The 15540-nt window shown below is 36.8% G+C and overlaps 1 protein-coding gene across 1 annotated transcript; it reads left to right on the plus strand.

Moving 5' to 3' along the window:
- Window positions 1-7011: 7011 nt before the first annotated feature.
- On the plus strand, window positions 7012-13572 carry LOC134743703 (zinc finger protein 888-like). Its single transcript, XM_063677308.1, has 8 exons — window positions 7012-7238; window positions 8642-8770; window positions 9443-9731; window positions 9811-9897; window positions 11619-11748; window positions 11937-12164; window positions 12286-12394; window positions 13040-13572. The coding sequence occupies exons 1-8, from the start codon at window positions 7098-7100 to the stop codon at window positions 13517-13519; spliced, it is 1593 nt and encodes a 530-aa protein (XP_063533378.1). The 5' UTR covers window positions 7012-7097; the 3' UTR covers window positions 13520-13572.
- Window positions 13573-15540: the final 1968 nt, after the last annotated feature.

The raw sequence follows: 15540 nt of genomic DNA on the forward strand, positions 1-15540 counted from the left end.
TAAAAATATATATATTGATGTTGTGTCATTAATAATATAAGAACGTAATTATCATTTCGTCTGTTTTCAAAATCGATTTTAATAATCGAGTAAGAAAATCGCAGTGTACAGCACTATTCTTACTTTTCTATAGAAAAAATGAGAAATCGACCTTGAACGTGACTCGACAGTTTGAATAGCTTATTTTTACATCGCTGGTTTTGAACGCACGCCAAGTCTGGTCTGGCTTGTCAAATTTAAGCCGCAATGGAAAGCTAGCGTTGGCACACAATCGTCCGCTACTGTTTTGATGAAAATAATAAAATAAATAGTTTTTTAATTAATAACAGATATTTAAGGACAAATTGTACTTACCGATGAAAGGAAATACCTCCATTAACAGCTCCAACTTTATTGGAAGTGTTTGATCAGTTAATTATTGCGCAACAAACCATTTTCGTCGCAAGCAGACCGCGGTCGCCGGGAGCAGACTGAACTGAAGTTCGCGGCGAGCAACTGTGACACCGTGTCATTGTTTCGCCACGCGAGATACACTCTTTCCTTCTATCTTGATATATTTCTGTGGGTACTCCCATACAACAAACGTGATTTTTTGCCGTTTTTTGCGTAATTGTACGGAACCCTTCGTTTTTTTTCAGTTTCCCTTAGTAAATTGATCTCTAAGAAGCTCAAAATGCTAATCTTCGTTCAAAAGTTATGGAAAGTATCCTAAAACCATTTTGGCGTCGCACAGCACGGGATCAGGTAAGCTGCTTTCAATGCCCCATTTTAAAATTATCTTTGCTTGGGTATTAGCTAGCTCTTTGGTTGGGCAACGATAAATTACTCCTAAAAATATAAGAATATGGAAGTGTTCAGCTTTTATCGGTGTATATAATCATAAATGACTCGCTCATTACCCGGGCCCTCCCATTACCAGGAAACTAGGGCATGATGCCAAGTGACGTCACAGTCGAGGAACAGAATGGCTAGTGCTAACAAAGGTATTGTCCTACAATTTTAAGTTTGCCTGCGACAGTGAAGTTTCGTCCAAACTAGCGAAGGAATAGGAGGGGCATTTTTCCTCACTGGTAGTGATAAATGTGTCAATTCTTCGTTTTGCATGATAGACGTTTCAGAGGTGCACTTAAAAGTGCAGTTAGGCTGGCGGTAAAACTTTTATTTTGAATTGTGACAAAAAAACTTTTTAGTAATATTTTCTTCGGTTACCGCGATAGTTACTCATGAAATAAAACTATGAAAACGGATTATATCGCGTATATTGAATTTATAATACATCCCGACGTTTCGAACTCTTTACAGCGTTCGTGGTCAACGGGTGACTCACCCGTCACCCGTTGACCACGAACGCTGTAAAGAGTTCGAAACGTCGGGATGTATTATAAATTCAATATACGCGATATAATCCGTTTTCATAGTTTTATTTCATGAACTTTTTAGTAATTAGGTAGGTACTTATTGAAGATTAAAAAACTATTCTCAGTTTTAACTTCGTGAATCGTCAAAATGTTATAAGTATTAGGGTAGTGGCACCAATAGATGAACAATTAAGCGACTACCCCAACTTTAGATTTTTTTCTATATGTTAGAACGCGTTTAAAGTCACTTTTATTTTCAAGTTAAGATTAAACGACTCCGAACCAAATTGTCCGTAAATAAAAACAAAAAAAAAACTACTAATTTTTTTCTTTTGGGTGCTAGTACTAGTGTAAGACAAAGATAGTATGATTCTCTCTGTCTATGTTTGAAATGAGATTGTCCTTTGACAAACTATATTATCATTATTCAGTTAGTACTTTTATAAAAATAAATATAAGTGCCACAACAGGCCAATTTGCCCAGAAGATGAACAATGTGGTCCTATAGTTGAACCAATATAAATGATATCTTCAAGTATGGAAATTTAACAAATAAATCATATAAAATGGTCTTATAGTGTTCAAAAGATAGATAGAATAACGGCATTTTAAAAACTAGGTCATGCCTAAAAGTTGAACACCGTTCATCTATGGGTAATCTATTGGTACGCACTATATCGGAACCATAACTTGAACAGCAAATTTCTCATATTTTAATAAATAGTAAATGTAACTGTAGAAAAAATAGTCTATAATGAATAGTCTGTAGTCTAGTCTAGAATGTATACGAAGCAAAATCATATCAATATATGTATTATAGGCTAGAAGACAAATTTTTATTAATGGTATCAATCGATCAGGTTTATTTTTAGGATCAAATGTCTATATGGGACCCATTGCATTGAAGCAATACAAAAGCCAGAAATGTTAGTCAAAGCCCGACAGTCGTACTTCACTCACGAAACGCTTCTAGCAAAACGATAAGTGAACGTGACGTCAAGTTCACTGAGAGCCCATTTTGAATGTATGGACAAAATAAGAAAATTGCGATTTTGTCGGTGAAATATTGCGCTTATGTGTATAGTTGCGATACAATATTTTTTTGGATAAAATGTAAGGAAACAGATGGTACCCTTACTTTTTCCTTTTTGGAAGTTGAAAAATTACTTAAATTTTGAAACTTTCAAGTCCTGTATTTTTGTAGTACTTCCATACATTATTTTAATAACTATATTATTGTGATAAATTGCTCATTTGCTATCTGTTACTAGATTTTGTTATAAAATTCAACATATGTCATCATCCCTATTCTATATTATACGCAACTAAAGGCTTGTGTTTTGAAGAATTTGAAGCGGATATCTTAATAAGATTTCCTTACAAACTATGTTTTTGGCGGGAAGAATGTACGCGGCGACCACTCACGACCGCATACGTAGATTTATTGTCTTAAATCTGAAATGTTAGCCTCGGGGAAGAGTTACAGTTCTAGTAAAATATACTACTAAGCACGTAAGGTAACGTCAGGATTTAATTATTTCGATTTTAAAGCCAAATGTTCATCTTCTGGGGTTCGGTCATCTTTTGGTCCCACTACCCTATACTGATTTTTAGTCGTTGAATTTAAGACCCGGTTTTGATGCTGTTTGACCAAAAAGGTGGCATTATTATCTTGGCGGTTTTAGGGTTCCCTTGTAGTTTTGTTATGGCTGTCTGTCTGTCTGTCCGTATATCACAGTTGATGTATTTTTTATTTATTTTAGTTTGTCCATATTTAAGAGCTTCTGTCGCGCCATCTATACCCAGCCATGCATAATACACGTGCCTGAATCCAATTGGGTATAGATTGCTCTGGGCAACAAAATATATCATCATGAATACACATAACACCATGCTACATGAGAGTAGGAGAAGGGGTCACCTACGACCACACTGTTACATGTACAAGTACATTTACTTCCGAGTTGGCATCGCACGTCTGTACCTATATGAGTGCAGTCTACTGGCCTATCCAGAGTGACTCTCCCGTACGATCGGTTCGCCTCCAGACTAGGTACTACCGTCTAGTACCCTGGTGTCCTGCACACCACCTGGACGTAGGGGCGGTGCCCCCACGGGATCCTCCATATGCCTGCCCCCTAGATCCGGCCCTTATACTCCAGCTCATAATCGACCGTACTACATGCCTGCCTGTGTGCTTCCGGTACACACTCAGGGAAGCCCCGGGCTTCCCAGTCCAATGTCGAGATTGGACTGCACCTTAGTGAAACTACGCATAAATAAGTGTATAAACACTCACCTGGGCAGGCTCTCGTTACAGCGTGAAGGCGCACCGTGTACCGACTCAGTACATCCAGCGCCGTCCAACACCTCATGCACGTACCTTCATTTTTTCTCTAATGGCGCCATCGTGCTTTTCCCCGCCATGAGAACTGTCATTCTATCTGTCAGTGTTGCCACATGACAAAGTAGAACCTGGTTGATACATACCACTTACCAACTTACAGCGCGCTTGGCGCTTGGCGCGACAGCTTTCTTTTTGAAAATAGTTTTTTGCTACAGTAAGGTGAACATTTCCGAGCATATGGAGAAAAAGGTATACTTATTATTGGCATAATTTTCAACGGGACAAAGGAAAAATAATGAGTGAATTCAAAGAAGTTCGTATTAATTCACGACACGTAGCCTACGCGTCTGGCAGGAACGTGCCACGTGCCACGTCTACAGGTGAGGCTCGCATCTCGCATCCGACACAGTTACAAGTACACCTGAAGATTCTGTTTACACTCCACTTGGCAGCGCTCACTTAAAAGAATGTTTTGTCGCGTCGAGCTTTTGTTTCAAAATAATTTTGTAATAAAATGTATGTCGGCTCTGCATTTTGCGCACAAACTACTAAGAAGATACTGCGTATTACGTATTCTGCGCTTCACACACATTGCTTATTCATTAACTGACGACAGGGACGCGGCAATACGTAGAAGTGAGATACAGATATCTCTACCATGTCTTAAGGGCCCTCGACACTCGTGCACGAATCACGGCGCGAAGCCGTGAACGCGAGTGTGGAGCGGCGTCGCAGATCTGCGAAATTGACTCCACACTCGCGTTCACGGCTTCACGCCGTGATTTGCGCATGAGTGTGGAGGGCCCTCTACGAAGTAACTAAGTATAATTACTTAATAACATATTCTGTTACTGAACTTTTTTTTGTCAGAGGTGGAGGAAATCCTCATTGGATACTGCCGGGTCTGCCGTATACCGGTATACGGCAGCATGCCCGACTCGGCTGCGCTGAAAAGTAACCAAAGCGAAGCGAAGGATTTCAAAATATGTACTTACATATGTATATAAACATTCCTGAGCAGTAGATAGGTATGATGGGGCAATAACATTTTCTATTTGGTCGATTACTATACCTACTGCGGTATTGCGGAAATCAACTGTTATTTATAAAACTATTATTAAACAAATGAATAATGTGCCTATATATATACTTACTTGCTGAACAACTATAGTTGGTCAAGCAAATCTTGTCAGTAAAAAAAGGCGGCAAATTTAAAAAATGTAGGCGCGAAGGGATATCGTCCCATAGAAAATTTGAATTTCGCGCCTTTTTCTACTGACAACATTTGCTTGACCAACTATATATTTATTGAAAAAAAAAAAAACTTGGGTACTGGTATTAATTAGTGTGTTGGAATGGAGCTCCCACACGATTTGATTAACTTGCTATAGTTGGTCAGACCAAATTGTCAGTAAATAAGAACAAAAAAAACTATACTCATCCTTTTCTTTTGGGTGCTAGTACTAGTGTAAGACGAAGATAGTATGATTCTCTCTGTCTATGTTTGAAATGAGACAGTCCTTTGACAAATTAATTTATGTACACCGTGCGCAAGCAACTTATAATATAAAGGTACTAATAGACTAGCGTACTGCAGTTATCACACTGGATACAATTTGCACGTCGCTCCGTTGTGCGAGCGGGATGTCGCTATAATACGCCATGAATCTAGTATAACTGGATCGGTCATGAGGGGTGGGGGAAAATGACCGAACGGGATAGTCTTATGTATCTTTCAGTAGGAGTAACAGAGAAAGCGCTGTTATTGTTTGTCCTTGTCATAGTTTCACTTTTCCACCGCTGCCACAACCGAGGTTGTGGCAAACAAATAAGTACGTGACATGTCATGTTTGTTCGTTGCTTGTTTAATTATCGTTGTTTTGTATGAAATTGTGCTTTCTCTTATGAAATATAGTGATGGTTAGCGTTTTGAATGCTTGAACTTTGATAAAATACTGGTGAATTGTTATGTAATCGGCTGTAATAGCCGCTCTGAGCAAAAATATGAGATCATACCTTTCACACGTAAGTACGGTATTTTACACCTTCCTCTTAACGCAATATGTGAGAATAACATCGTAAAATTACGTTACACTCAAAGCAATGTAGAATCAAACGATTTCAATAAAAATATCACAATTATTTACGCAAATTAACAAAACATTATTTGTAAAATTATCCGCCCAAATTACGTAGGTAGGTAGGAGTCTGAGGTCAGCCATTTTTAAACTTCTTCTTAATTTAGCTGCATAACAATCATGTTAGGGATACCAGATGAAAATATCATAATTTTATGGGTAATTTTGACCTCGAAGTTTTTTCGTACTTCTAATTCCAAAAAATAAATGAACAAATGTTGTGAAGATTAAATGTGGTGTACATTAATTGGTGTGATTGCGATTTGTGATTTCTTTAAATTAAAACCCATAATACATTTTATTTTACGTTTTATTTACTAAACATGTTTAGTTTTGTACCACCTGCGCGAATTATAGGAGGTATTTCATTGTTCATACGCCTAAAAAGAACGGCCCATTGACATTTTATTTAACAATTTTTTAATACCGTCAAACAAGCTAACTTTGCCTTCAGGGTAATCGCCCCAACGTGATATCAAATATTGGGGTAATTTTTACCAATATGGTATCCCCACGTTTATGACGTCATCTATGTCTATCCCTTACGGGCGCACGCGTATAGCTGGTCTATGTAATGCTAGGTCTATGTAATACGCGCATAGAATTGTCTCGCTTAAACATCTGATCTGAGCGACGTGCAAAAGTGCGAATCGCATCCAGTGTGACAACCGTCTACCACCCGTCTAGTGGTAAGTACGACGACTACTACGACTAGACGGTGTATTTGTAAAACATGACGTATTTATTCACACCTCAGAACGATGGCGGTAGCGCTTTTTATTAAGGGTTGATGCATTTTCAACTTTAAGCCTTGGTCTTTAAATCGAATTTAGCGTGCGGGCGGATTCAAGCGCTTTTTTAACGCGCGTTGAAAAAGCGCTCGTGTATGTGGCCTGTTACAAAAAAGGAACCTCTCGCTTGACATTGACAGAAGAGCGTTCAGATTTCAAAGCATAATCAAATGAAAATACGGGAAACATTGAATTTTTAAATTTAATCAATTACATTGACGGCAAAATTCTTTTCTGATATTGAATTAAAACATAAAACTTAAGGAAAATAATAATTGAGAAGGTAATACAATAGTTTTGGTTTGTACCTCGTAGCGTATTTCGAAAATTGCACCACTCACGACATATTCGAACGTTCTTAGTTCACAAAAAATAAAGTGAAAAGTGAAGTTCAGCGAATTGATGAAAATTTGTTGTATATTTATCCTCCGAACTTTGTCCTTATTTATTTATTATAATTAAAATGTCCTTACCTGACCAACCCCAACTTGAGCTTATAGAGGCCTGTCGTGCATGTCTTGATACAAAAAGCACAAATTATGTTCAACTGAGTGGTGAAGGCGGTGCTTGGAAAGAATTATATCAATTCTGCGTCGATATATCGGTAAGTCACTACTTATCGCTTAAAATTCAAGGAAGTAGAATCAATCGTTAGGTTATATGTTCTTGTTGATTTTATGTTTATGCGGCCGACTTGAAGAAAAAATACAACATGAATAGATTACCAGTCAGAAGTCTCAAGCCTACCGTTCTACACTTTTATCATTCCTAGAAGTACATGCTTCCATTATATTTGCATGCATTTTAAAGCCGGCCTTTAAAGGACCTGGATATTTAAGTATCATAGGATACCGGATGGGTCTAGCATATTTTGCTGTAAGAGGTTATGTGCTCTACCTCAACTGAGCTACCCCCAAAATGCTATGAGACGTCCACTGTGTATTTATTATGTCCAGTACGAAGTATAGCACAATATATTATCTATATACCCCAGATAGAAGCTAAATTAATATCTACTAAAATGTAATCTATATATCAATATGAAGCAATTCCTAATTCATAATAACAAATGTGACTCTTCATTGAAATAAATGATATACTTACATAAAGAGTGTTAGCTTATTCATTACATATTTACTAATCTTGTCGATTTACTCTTCTTGAAACTGATACTATTGGACATCGGACATTAGCTCAAATTACTCTAACATATTTGAAAATCACTTTGTACTATTTAATTCAGTTCATATTATTGTAAATAGTAAACACGATTTTAAAATTTTAGAATTACACAACAGTAGTCTGATATGGCATAATTTTATAGGCATGGCATATTAGGTAGGTACAATTTATTTATAAATAAATAAATAAATAAATAAAGCCTTTATTACTGACTTATTTTTAACAATAAAAAAACATCTTTATATATATATTTCACTTATTCTAATTTGTGTTTCTGACATCCGGGACGTTTTCATTGTCAGTCTGCCCTTTGGCAAAGGCCTCCCCTAGAATTTGCCATAACTCCCTGTTCATGGCTTTCCTTCTCCATAATGGTCCAGCTATTCCTCTAATTTCGTCCTCCCATCTTTTCTTTTGTCTTCCTTTTCTCCTTTTCCCATCACGGGGGTACCAGACAGTGATATCTTTGGACCATTTGTCTTTCCGGCTACGAATCGTTATTTACCCTTATACTATTCAAACGTTAAAGCAAAAAGCAAATCTATGTGCCCAGTATTTTTATACTACGTCGGTGGCAAACAAACATACGGCCCGCCTGATTATTAAGCAGTCTCTGTAGACTATGTACCCTTGCAACTCCAGAGGAGTTACATGCGTGTTGCGAACCCTAACACTCCGCACCCTCGTTGAGCTCTGGCAACCTAACTCACCGGCAGGAACACAACACTATGAGTAGGTCTAGTGTTATTTGGCTGTGATATATATACATCTATAATTGACCCAATGAGTCTGGATTTATAATTCTTTATGTTCTTTGTATCTTAGGTATCAGTTGAAGGGGGCTCACAACTATTATGTTGCAAGTGTGCAGATCTAATAAAGCTCTATGCAGAATTCAAAAAGCAGTGCCATAAGTCAGAAGAGTTTTGGTGTTCGCTACTGCCAGATGAAATGGTGAGTTTAATGATATGTTTTTATTGTTTAATGATATGTTGTGAATTTGTAAGGGACCTTATAAAAATATTAAGCAAAAATATTCCATATTATTTGTCAGAATTATACTTTCAATTGTATTACTTGAGTTTACGGGTTTTTCATATACTATATTTCTGACAATTAATTTTAGAACCACTTTGGTGTCTGATATCAAGTTTTTGGCATATTTCTGTAATTCTGATTACAAGGAAATGATATGCTAACACAGACATAATCATCTGATGATGCAGTTGAAGGTTGCCAAAGAAATTCCTCAAAGGAAAAACTCCTACACATTGATTTTACTCTTAGAAAAAACTTTAGATACTTGACTTGACAGACATGCAAAAGAGTGGGAGTACAGTCTGCAATAAAAGTGTGTATCAAAGAAATATTTTTTGACCTAAACTTCTTTTGAAGATATTTGCCATTATCCCCATGCTTAACCGTCAGCTTATGTTAGGAGATTTCATATATATGTACATAATTCTAAACAGTAGATTCTGATCATCTTACCATCCACTTAGATGTAGGTTTATTAGGATATACCTGGGGTTCCTCTATCGTTTCAAAAAATTGGCTCAAAATATTTTTTTGATAAACCTGTTACTTGTAAAACAAGTATTTAATGTCCAATTGTTTTCTTTACAGAAGTGTTCTGTAAACAAGATAAACATAAAGGTGGAAAACCATGAAATTCACATTGTTGAAAGTAACAGTTTACATATAGACGGACATGCATACTACTCTGGAATTGATACTATTAAAAACCATGATGACATTGATTCACTTAAAGAAGAATCTGTCGAAGTATTGGAAGAAAGCATATTTGAGGGAACTGATTCTTTTATATCAGACATTGGCCTCAATGTGATAAAAAAGAAAAAATCCAAAGATATCAAAAATAAATTGAAATGCGATAATTGCAGGAGGGAGTACAGTAAGTTTTTTTTTAATAAAATTAGATAAGTAGTCATGGTTTAGTTCAAAACTTTAAAGCAATGCTTTTTGTTTTACAGAAAATAAAAAATGGTTACTGAATCATTTAAAAACTTGTGAAAACACAAATAAAACAACAGTTACTTGGAGTGAAATGTTATATTGCGGTAAGATCTTGTGTGTAATTAAAATAAATGTATTCGCATGTAACAACTAACAACACGCAAATGTTATTTACAAAGAAAACAAACGCCCTTCTCACACATACACATCAGAGAAGTCATGCCGGAAGCAGTGTATTAATTAAAAAAAATCCTTTAATATAAACATTTTTAGTATTGCTCGTAGACATATCTGCTTGATAAAAATTAGTTAGGTCAGAAAAAAACTAATTGTAACTTAGCTACCGCCATCTAGTCCAACTCTGCAAAACTATATCGTGATTGCACGCCATTTAAACTACATAAAATCGTGATAATTATTACAATAAAATTTAACCTATCATACGTTTGACAGATGTTTTTATGGTTCCGTACCCAAAGGGTAAAAACGGGACAGACATACAGATGGACAGATTATCACAGATGATGTACTTCTGTCGCCAATGTAACAACAAATACTAAAAACGATTTTTTTTTTTCGTTTTTTGCGTAATGGTACGGAACCCTTCGTGCGCGAGTCCGACTCGCACTTGGCCGGTTTTTTATGAGATGATAGCTATCATATGTTACGTTAACCAGTTCACCAGATGTGATCGGTATCTACAGCCCCAGACTCGTGCCGGTCAATGTGCATAACAATAACAATGTACACCTAGCTGCAAAAGTGCACACCTGCTATGCATAAATTCCATTCATAAAGTGGGTATGCATTTGTGCAGCTTATAGCACACTCGTTTTCAACGGAATGTCAAACTTTTTATTTAAAAACTAAAGTAGCATTTCTTTTGTCTCGTTAAAATTTCCTCTTTAACGAGACAAAAGCGGCTAACGCGCGGCTTTTTCTTTAATATATGACATCTATTACAGTTTATAATTTATATATAGTAGTGTGACTACCTAAAAACACAAATCAAAATATTTAATAACATAATTTGATTTGTTCCCAAAGTTGTTCACATTTGAGAAGCTTTTAATATTGAGAATAATGACAAAATAATAAAATTGCTTTGCGAATACGGGTAGTCGACTCCTCCAATAAACTAGTGCAATGAGACCTCTTGATCCGCAACACCTATGCGAGGTCAGAGAGCTTTTCAGCTTTTCACCTCACCCGCTAGACATTGATGTACGGACTGCTGCTCATACTCGTAGCTTTGTTAGCACCGCCTTCTCATGGAGCATACCCCAGTTGTATTGGGTTGTGTTGTATTAATAATAAAATTGCTAGTTAGTATGGTGCCTTATATTAATAAACTAAATGCAAAGATTAAAGGCAATAGTAATCTTTACACATGAATAAATTCGTCGGCTTACTTAGCCTTACTTAAACTTGGACACAGCTTAAAACTAAAAGCTCATTGAAGACATAATTAGAAACATAAAATAAATGACAGTACTAACGTCCCAAAACGCTATCAAGTGTTCCATAAAAAAAACACCCTATTTTTTAGCCGTCTTAAACGAAGCCGAATACGGTTTGGGGCGCCCTGTTTTCATAATCTCCATAAGCCCCGCAGCCTCGTTTCTACAGTCTGTGACACCTTATCCGCCTAGATTTTATCTGGGGGCGCTCTTTGTACCTATATAATAAGCAATTAACAGTTTTAACATCATTGGAATATCCATCGTAACCGGACAAGTATAAGCGATTCAATGTCTACTTTTAAAATTACTTGTACCTCAACTAATTTTCTGAAAAAATTATACCTATGCTCTAATATTTTTAGGTCTATGCGAATTTACATCCGATCGGGAGCTAATGAAACAGCATTTGGACGGCCATGATATCAGCAATGACATGAATTGCAGAAATTGTGATTTTGCCGGTAAAGATTTCGCGAGTATGGTTTCACATAGGTCAGTATTTTTTGGAATCTGTACGTTGAAGATACTTTTCATTTTCTTCGAAATACTGAGCCGAAGTTTTTTTTTTTGGCTCGGCAGCTATATTATTTTGCGTGTCGTATCTTCAAATAGGTACTTATAAAAAAATCTCGCCTTTTAATAGCGCGAAACCAAAACTTTGCAGCATTCTTTTTTTCCAGATATGCGCATCAACCAAAAGATTTAAAGGCCAAAATGTTTTGTCATGTCTGTGACGCTACTATGCGTTCATCTGCTGTCCTTCAGTATCACTACAGGACAGTACATTTAAAAAAGCCAGGGTTGGATTGCACTCTGTGTAAAAAGTCCTTCAAGACGTACAAGTGCTGGCGGGACCACGACCGGTGGCACAGGGTTGATAAATTCATATGTGACATATGTGGAAAGAAGTAAGGAATTAACATTTTAAAAGGAATTCTAACCTCTTTATCATCTTTATGTCATCTCACCGGTCGATAAGGATTAATAACACTATGTATCCATTTTAACCATTTTGTTATACTATTCCAGATTTTTATATAGAAATGCAATCGAAGCCCACATGATCGATCATGCAGAGTTCAATAAATACATTTGCGAAACTTGTGGCCGTGGTTTCAAGCGACTCTTCAACTTGAAGGTACGTTGTATAGATTTTTCCGAGGATTATGTTCGCGCTCCACACTCAAGTCGCGAATCGCGCGTGGAAGCTTTCAGGCAACAAGTAGCATAACGTTTTGTAATTTTTTTCTTGTGGCAATAAAGCACTTTCGTTTCATTTTTTAAAATGCAGCTAAAGCGAGATTTAATGGAAGACCCGTGATTCGCGGCACCACGCAGCCGCTCATGCACAACTGTGAAGCGGACATAATGAACGCAATCGTGCTAACGCAGATGGTGCGGCAGCAGATAACATTTGTTAGGTATAGTTTGGCAAGAGTCGTTTCATCAGTCGTGCATAGGTAGTTAGTTCATACTTCATAGTATTCTAACCCCATATTTTAAATTTCAACGATACTAGTGATACCTAGTTATTAAAATAGAATACGAGAAGATATATCGTCATGTATTTATCTTATGTTCGACTTCCGTGGCGCCGGAAGGAATGTATAGCTTTCTTAGTCTCTCTACGTCATCTTTTTGTTCTATTTAATGTTACGAAATGTGCTTATTATGACGCGTCATTTAAACTTCACTCTCAGTTCTAGATACCTACCTAAACCTCGCTTAGAAAGTTTCAAATAAAAAAATAACCAAAAAAATCAAATAAAATTGTTTCTTTCAGTGCCACGTATCAAATCGACACATCAAACACGCCCCGGTCAAATGTTCTCACTGTAACAGGACATTTAAATCCGACTTTACTTTACAAAATCACTTAAGATTCGTCAATAAAGAAAAGCCTTATAGCTGTCCAGTTTGTACTAAAGGGTTTCCATCAGAAGTGACCCTGAAGAACCACCTATTTTGGCATAGTGACGAAAGGCCCTTTAGCTGTGAAATTTGTGAAGCCAAGTATAAAGCTAAAAGCCAGTTAAAAATTCATATGAGGCAACATACGGGTATAATGCCATTCAAATGCCAACATTGTGACAAAAGTTTTGCCAGTTCAAACCAGTTGAAGGTACACTCCAGTGTCCATACAGGTGTGCGACGCCATAAGTGCAATTATTGTCACAGGACTTTTCATGGAAGGAAGCTGGTAGAGGCCCATTGCGCCGCGCAGCATAAAGACAAAGAGATTAAACTAGATGTTATTATTTGATGTGTTAATTATTTATCTACTTAACAAAAATAACATTTCTAAAATTGTAATTGTTTTTCATTCAAAAAATATCTCAATAGCTCTACATCTAAGTAAGTAGTCTATTTTTCTCGTTTCTGTGACGAGATTTTGTCCATGTAAGGCACCTCACACTCGGGGTAGCTTCGCACAGTACCAATATTGTAGTATCGTAGGATAGGGGGCGTTCAAATTTTACGTGACGCAATTTTCGAAGATTTTTGACCCCCCCTCCCCCCCGTGTAACGCGTTGTAACGTTTTTCTGTACTCCCCCTCCCCCTACCTAAAAGTTACGTAACACCAAAGTGACCATTTTTACCTAAAAGTCACAATTATGTTTAGGAAAGCATAATCATAAAATTGAAGAAATGAGCGCCCGTGTATTAGGAATGTTATAGCATGAAAGTAAAGGAAGCGAAAGAGGTATCGTGGTCTTAGCCTACCCCTCCGGGAAATAGGAGTGATTACAATGATATTTATTAAAAAAAATATGTTACGTTAGGCCTTGTTCCAACCCCCCTGTACTGTAACGCATCGTAACGTTTTACAAGACCCCCCCTCCCCCCAATTGCATTACGTAATATTTGAACGCCCCCATACCTATTTTCCGTTCTAGTCTCCTTTGGTGCATAGACATTTCACAATCATAACGTAATCTAGGAATAAAATTTCTGGCTGGTCTTAGGGTTTAAACCGATTGCAACTCAACTGCTGTTCAAAGCCCGGGGTTCGCTTGTCTAGGAATTCTTGGTCTAGACATGCACGCGGCAGCGTGTCAAGCCAAGTTCAAAAGAAGAGAACTGGCGACGCAGCGGCCGTGTGTTATATTACACGAACCATTTGGAGCCACTTTTGACCCCTACGTAACTCAAAATCTAACATAAACATATGAAATTTGGTTCATTTATTAAGACCCTTAAGGCTAACTAGAACCCCAAATTTCATGAATATATATATAGCTCAACCGGTTTTTAAGATATATGTGGCTTCCCATCAGAAAAGGGTCCTTATGCTTCATGTGCAATAAGGACCTTTCTACCAGAATTTCTGTTGGAATTTTAGATGAAAACGATCTTATTGCGCTTGAAGCATAAGGACCCTTTTGTGATGGAAAGCCTAGACATATACATCTAAAAATCGGGATTTTTCTCACTGACTTAAGTATCTACTCACGTACTGACTCACCGAACATCAAAAACTTAACCCACTTCCAGATGACCTAGCAAGTTGAAATTTGGCATCCAGCTTGGCGATTGTGTGGTTACGAAACTAAGATAAATAAACAGTGTTTTTTTTAGTGATTTCTATTATTTTCCAAAAAACAGTTTTTATTTACCTACACACTAAGCGCCGATCGAATTTGTAATAGCAAAAATAAATTTTAGTTTCGAAATCAACTATGATGAATTAATGAATTATAAATAAACTTATAATTTCTGTAGAAAAAATAATTTTTTATGCCAGTTTATAGTTTTTATAACAACAAACAAAATTTTAGAAAAATAAAATAGACAAATATAATTATAGCGTGTACGTAAAAACTAGCCTAGTCAAATCCTGAACTTTAATTACATCCTAAGCAAACTAGAACTTGGCACCCATACCTATAGATCTCAATTCTTTTTCCGGCGAAGTCGACAACGACGCATACCTATTCTTCGTGTTGAACTTGGCTCTCATTTCACATTTATGTTTTTGATGGGATAAACATACCTAATACCTACAGTCACAAAAATGCGAAAACTAGTCTGCTCCAGTTACCTATTTGATATGCTTCGCTCAACCGTTCATAACTTTACGTCTAAAACTCAATCATGCATGACGTCCAATTTGCAATAGAAACGTGAAACTTTCCATCAGATCGTATGCATTCTTCACACTAATTTTACTAGAGAAAAAGCTGTTTACGCAGTTTCGTCTGCCCCGCTCCGCTGGGTGGAAAATTTCAATAACCTATTATTTTATGACGAAGACGCTCCAGTTTTGCATACAGTTATTGGTC

Source organism: Cydia strobilella, chromosome 1 (assembly GCF_947568885.1).
Source record: "Cydia strobilella chromosome 1, ilCydStro3.1, whole genome shotgun sequence".
Classification (NCBI taxonomy): Eukaryota; Metazoa; Arthropoda; class Insecta; order Lepidoptera; family Tortricidae; genus Cydia; species Cydia strobilella.